Here is a 6339-nt window from a genome sequence, read left to right as displayed (position 1 = left end):
CTTTCTGGGAAGAACATCCCACGCCAGCAACAGAGCGCGCCCCGGCACCACGTGTCTGCACCAACGGCGGGATTGGCGGAGCGCATTTTAGTGCTGCGGTCTAGACGCGCGCGGTCCCGCCCAGCTGCCAGAGGAGCTGGGACGCCGAGAGGAGAGGCCGAAGGGAGATCGCAGAGGGGAGGGGGGCGGGTGGGGGGTGGGGGATCCCAAGGCGCCAGCGGCCGCGAGTCTGGAAAGGCCCCAACGGCGCCAGGCCCGCCACGCCGCAACTTGCCCAAACCAGACAGGCTTCATCCTGCGCCCTGGAAGAAGGAGCCGGCCCGCCGCCTCCCGCTCGGCTGCTCCTCTGCCTCCGCCGGCCCCGCTTGCGCCAGCAGCGCCTCTGGGGTCTGGGCCCCCAGCGTCGCCCCAGTCCGCCTGCAGCGCCCGGCGCCCGCCAAGGAGCGCGCAACTGGGGTGAGCCGAGGCCCGGGATGCGCCCGGAGACCTTGGGAGCTTGCGGCGGACCGCGCATCTCGGGGCCCGCGAAGCCAGGGCCTCCGCCCGCTTTCCCCGGCTGCGAGCCGAGGCACTGCAGACCCCGCTGGCAAGGCTGCGGCAGCCCCCACCCTCAGTTTACCTTCTAACGGGTGGCGCCGAGCCCTCGCTGGAGCCCACCCAGCCCGGCCTTTGTCTTTGCGGGTTCAGCTGGCCGGCCCTGCAGTGCACCAAGGACTGGTTGCGCCGCGCGGGGCTGCTGCCCAGCCCCGGGATGGGGGACGGAGGGAACGGGAAAGCGTGCCCCCTTCTTTCCTGTTCCGGCCATCTTGCGACCGAGATTCAACCAAAGGGGCAAGGATGGCCAGCAGCGCGGCGCTCTGGGCCGGAGTGGCGGCGGCGAACAGAGATGGGCACCTCAGTCCCGCGCGCCTCTTCCCTGGACCGCAGTGGGGGCGTGCGGACCAGCCCTCTCATTCAGCTCCAAGGGCCTGGGCCCAGAGCACGGGTGAATTCCTTAAGAGGCCAGAGGCACAGAAAATAGGAGGGATACCGGCCGGGAGCCAACAGTTATTTAAGCGCCTAATCCATTCAATCATTCTTTATCCACGTGTCCATTTGGCAAATTCTCAGCTCCTCACTGTGCCTGTCCGTTGTTAGGTGCTGGGGACACACGGTGAGCAAAAGAAATCACGGCCCTTGTTCCCGCTGATCCTGCAGTCCAGTGGATGGAGCCCACAGGACACAGACCTGCCAGGTCGGTAACCTGACGTCCTTTAAACAGATAGGGAAACTGAGGCCTAGGACTGACATAACTTGTTCTAGGTCAAGCAGCAAGTATATGGAAGAATCAAACTTTGAACCTAGATCTTTAATTTTATACTGGCTGCAGTGAACCGTTAATAGTTCTTTTTTCCTAAAGACCCATTAAAAGTTGTTTGGATGTACAGTTTATATGAAGTCATATGAACTGCATGCTTTATTTCTTGGATGTTTTTATATGGATTTATTTCTAGTTCACAATATCTGGGAGTGCTAAAAATATTTGATATTACAACTTTGCTTGAAGTTACTCTGAATGGTATTTTCCTTTCTCCTACTCACATATCTGGCTGTTAGGAAAGAAAAAAAAATTCCTGATGGTTGGTCCACGCAGGGACACCCCGGTGGATTGAGGAATGTCTGGCTTTTCCTCAGCTCATTGATCTCTGTGGTAGCCACAGGCATCACCCAAAAGACCCCAAGAATGAAAGGCCTGATGTCTACAAGTTGCTGCTAGAGCAACTAGCAGCAGATGCTGCAGATCTCTGCAGATCACAGAATGCAGCTGCCTCACAAGTTTGTAAGGTAAACACCGGGGCCCTCTAAAACTTGATGGGACAAAGCTGATGGTTAAAGTTCCCCTCCATATATATATATATTTATATTTATATACTTATATATATATAATTTTTTTACCTTCACATTTTGAAAAGGTATCCTTTTGGGAAGACAAGTACAAAAAGTATTAATAGTATCTGTGGAAGTTCCTTAAGTTGTACTTTTTTTTTTAATGTTTATTTACTTTTGAGACAGAGAGAGAGCGAGCATGAGCGGGGGAGGGGCAGAGAGAGAGGACACAGAATCCGAAGCAGGATCCAGGCTCCAAGCTGTCAGCACAGAGCCCAATGCGTGCGGGGCTCGTGCGGGGCTCCAACTCAAAAGCCGCGAGATCGAGATCGTGACCTGAGCTGACGTCGGACACTTAACCGACTGAGCCACCCAGGCGCCCCTTAATTTGTACTTTTATCAGTGTCTTGTACTTACCAGTATCTTATTTTTATATGTAGGCAATCCATAGAGGAAAAGAGACCCCATTTTAAAAAGTATTTCAGGTGTAAGAAATTTAGAAAGCCTGCCGTCAGATATAATTAGCTCTGCCACTATTTTAATTTTTAAAACTTTATTGAGATATAATGTACAAATGCACCCTTAATTTTCAATGCACAATTCGATAAGTTTTGGCAAATGTATATACCCGGGTAATCAACAAACAGCAAGCACAATCAAAACAGAATATTTCTGTTATAGCCCCAAAAGTGTCTTCCTGCTGTTTTGAAGCCAATTCCCCTCCATCCCATTTAATTTTACATAGTTTTGTTTAACGTTTCTTAAGTCTGTGTGTAAAAGAGGAGGATGAATAGGCATTTCTGATCTCAAAATCTAAGGTGAGGACAGGGGTGAATAACCGGAGGCTAGCGGCCGGAACGGAAAGTTCCCGGAGATGTGGCTCCCCACTCCTTAAGGACAGGGAGGCTCAGCCCCAGAGCCAGGGAGGGTGGTGGCCCGGTGAGCTGGCGCTCAGGAAGTGCCCTCTTCCGTGGACGGGCTCGCCCACGAGGTCTCCTCTGGTCCCGCAGGGCCCTGGGCGCACGCTGACTGTGCGGGGGCTGGCGCGCCCTTTGCTCTAAGTCCGGGTCAGGGCGCTGCCATAGCAACGGCCTGGACGCCCAGACCTTAGGCCGCCGCCGCCGCCGCCCGAGACCAGGCCATCTCCCGCTCCCGAAGGGTGGGGCGGCGGCGGCCCGGGAGGCGGCCGGGGCCGGGTAGACGGGACCGCCCCCTCCTCGGATACCCGCTGAGGCCGCGGGTTTGCTTCCAAGCATGGTAAGTGAGAGCGGGGAGGTCGGGCTGCCTGGCGATGTGGGACTGGGGGCGGCCGGGGCTCCCCGGGACTCCCAGCACCCTCACCACCCCTACGCTGCCTCCTCCCCGCAGCCCTTTCAGAAGCACGTCTACTACCCGCTGGCCAGCGGCCTGGAAGGACCCGACGCCCCCGCAGCAGCTGCCGCGGCGGGAGCGGCCACGATGGCCTGTGGCCCCCCCAGCGTGGCGTCGGTCCCCCTGCCCTTCTTCCAATTCCGGCCGCGGCTGGAGAGCGTCGACTGGCGGCGGCTGAGCGCCATCGACGTGGACAAGGTGGCGGGCGCCGTGGACGTGCTCACGCTGCAGGAGAACATCATGAACATCACCTTCTGCAAGCTGGAGGACGAGAAGTGCCCGCACTGCCAGTCGGGGGTGGATCCGGTGCTGCTGAAGCTCATCCGCCTGGCGCAGCTCACCATCGAGTACCTGCTGCACTCGCAGGAGTTCCTCACCTCGCAGCTGCACCACCTGGAAGAGCGGCTGCGCCTGAGCCTGGCCGATGGCGAGCAGAGCAGGAAGCTCCTCACCAAGCAGGCCGGCGAGATCAAGTTACTCAAGGAAGAGTGTAAACGCAGGAAAAAGATAATCTCGACCCAGCAGCTGATGATCGAGACCAAAGCCAGCTACTACCAGGTGGGACGCTGCGTTGTGATTCCGATTCATAATCCAGTTTAACATCCTCGATTCCCACCTCGGTATTGAGAGTCCTTTCCTAGATCACCGATTTTTTTTTCCCCTTCGTGAGATTTTTACTGTAAATCAGAAGAAACAACATAGTTAAGCAAAATAGTAATTTTAACCAACAGCTGACATGGTTTGTTACCTTCTGTAGACAACCAGAGGATTAATAATTAAACAAGCAATGTTGTCTGTCGTGCTTTGCTGAAAGTCCTCTTTATAAACGCTGGCTGTTTAAGAAACTGTGTCCTCCCCCTAATTGATGTAATGAGAAATAAACCAGGTACAAATTGCTGTCGAGGTCTGGCCCCAGATGATCTGGAATGATTAAATTTGTAGGGCTTTTATTTCAAGATATTTTAAAGCTTGCTGAAAAGTTGTAAGAATAGTGCAAAGAACTTCATAAACCCCTCACCCAGATTCTCCAGTTGTTAACATTTGCCACATTTGGTTTATTTTCTCATTCTATATATACATATTATTTTTGAACCCTTGGCCAGTGAGTTCCAGACTCCTAAGTAGTTCAGTTTGCATATCTCCTAAGACCAAGAACACTGACTAATGTAACAATATTAATGATATAGAACAACAGTATTTGTTACTTGAACTGGTATTTAAAAAAATTTTTTTAATGTTTATTTTTGAGAGAGACACACACACAGAGTGCCAGTGGGGGAGGGGCAGAGAGAGAGGGAGACACAGAATCTGAAGCAGGCTCCAGGCTCCCAGTTGTCAGCACAGAGCCTGACTTTGTGGGCTTGAACCCACAAACCGTGAGATCATGACCTGAGCCGAAGTCAGAAGCTTAACCAACTGAGCCACCCAGGCACCCCTGAACATGTAGTATTTTAAATATATTTTATGGGGCACCTGGGTGTCTCAGTTGGTTAAGCATCCTGCTCTTGATTTTCTGGCTCAGGGATGAGATCTAGCCCAGTGATCTAACCTGGGGGCTGCCTCTGTGCTGAGCATGGAGTCTGCTTAGGATTCTCTGTCTCCCTCTCTCTGTCTCTACCCCACTTGCATGTGTACTCTCTCTCTCTTTCTCTCAAAATAAATAAACATTAAAAAGTAAAATAAAATATATTTTATTAATGTAACAATAGTATTAAAAAAATTGAAACCTCTTGCTTTTCTGTGTTTAATCTCTAACTTTTACAGGTTAGACATTGAGCTAAGATAAATATTGTAATTTTTTAGTATAATAGAAATCAGTTGTATATATTTTTTTATTGATTAGATGGAGAAAATGCAAAGGGTATCAACAATGTTTGATAAAGTTATCAAAGAAGCAACAGGCTGACAAAACTGATTTCATATCCTTACATTGTAGTCACTTTGGCTAAATATGAATTAAAAGGCCTCAGTGAATGGGCGCCTGGCTGGTTCAGTCAGTAGAGCATGTGACTCTTGATCTTAGGGTTGTGAGTTCGAGCCCCATGGTAGGAGTAGAGTTTACTGGGAGGAAAAAAAAGCCTCAGTGGACTTAGGTACTAGCAGCGTGAGTAAATGCAGAGAACTGGGTGTAGGCACAGATTATGGTGTGGTCATTAGTGCTTAGGACTGACCCAACAGGAGCCTTGAGAGAAGTGTACTTAAGATAGGTGAACAATTGGGACAGAATACTGTTAGAAAGGCTTAGTGTTTAGCCTTGGGTACACAACCCTGAGATATAATCCTCAAATGACACCTAATGTTGCTAATTGCTTATTTGTTTCATAAATGCCATGTACATATTTATAAATAGTGTTGATATGGCCTTTTATAAATACATCTATTAAACAATGAATAGAATAGGTTCTATTTAGACATTAAAAATAATTGAGCTTTGGTAGCAATCAGTGATATGTTAACAGCTATAACATACAGAAATTTTATGTTTATGAATATTTTTTTCATTCTTTTAGTTACTATAGAAATAGGTGTTAGTAAAGATTTTCAAGTTTGAATGATACACATGAATAAAGGTAAGGGCTTCGTTTTATTTAATGACTGACACCTGCCAAGTTGGCCACTCAGCAGAGTCTCTGAATAACAGTGTGACCATGTAAAGGTAGGATTGCCCAGACCATTTATTCCTACTTAGTGTGGTATAGATAAACTCTGCTCTCTTAGGTGCCTTGCCATTGTCTCTTGATGGACTGAGCAGTGTGAGCCCTTTAGGGTGACAATTCCAGAGTTAGACTGTCTGGGTTTGAATCCTAACTATTCCACCATGCAAGTCAGTTAACATCTAGACCTCAGTTTCCTCATCTGGAAAATGAGAACATTAGTAGTAGGTATCTTTTAGGGCTGTTCTGAGAATTCCATGAGCTAATGCACATGCAGCATAAGGAAGTCTCAGCAAATGGCATCTGACATGTGGTGTTGATTTCCACACTGGCTTCTTGGTAGTGAGCTGTGACTCCTCAGGATCTCTGCAAGGCCTCACGCCTTTCCTAGGAGGTGAATAGCGGTGGTACAGGAAGAAGGCCAGGGGTTGCAGTGATGATGCTGTAA

The 6339-nt window shown here is 49.8% G+C and overlaps 1 protein-coding gene across 5 annotated transcripts in view; it reads left to right on the top strand.

Moving 5' to 3' along the window:
• The first annotated feature begins 1137 nt into the window (after nucleotides 1-1137).
• DZIP1 (DAZ interacting zinc finger protein 1) overlaps nucleotides 1138-6339 on the top strand; it is a 55488-nt gene continuing 50286 nt past the window's right edge. For 2 of the 5 annotated variants that reach the window (XM_023252689.2, XM_023252677.2), the window contains exons 1-4: nucleotides 1138-1234; nucleotides 1597-1824; nucleotides 2877-3123; nucleotides 3235-3795. In XM_023252689.2, the coding sequence (XP_023108457.2) occupies nucleotides 3121-3123; nucleotides 3235-3795 (564 nt within the window). In that variant the 5' untranslated portion in view covers nucleotides 1138-1234; nucleotides 1597-1824; nucleotides 2877-3120. The remainder of the gene's footprint in view (nucleotides 1235-1596; nucleotides 1825-2876; nucleotides 3124-3234; nucleotides 3796-6339) is intronic. The other 3 variants (XM_023252682.2, XM_023252687.2, XM_023252698.2) reach the window with 3 other exon arrangements.

This window comes from Felis catus, chromosome A1 (genome assembly GCF_018350175.1).
Source record: "Felis catus isolate Fca126 chromosome A1, F.catus_Fca126_mat1.0, whole genome shotgun sequence".
In the NCBI taxonomy this organism is placed as follows: domain Eukaryota; kingdom Metazoa; phylum Chordata; class Mammalia; order Carnivora; family Felidae; genus Felis; species Felis catus.
The sequence above is the reverse complement of the archived record's forward strand: the minus strand, read 5'-3'. Positions and strand labels throughout refer to the sequence as shown.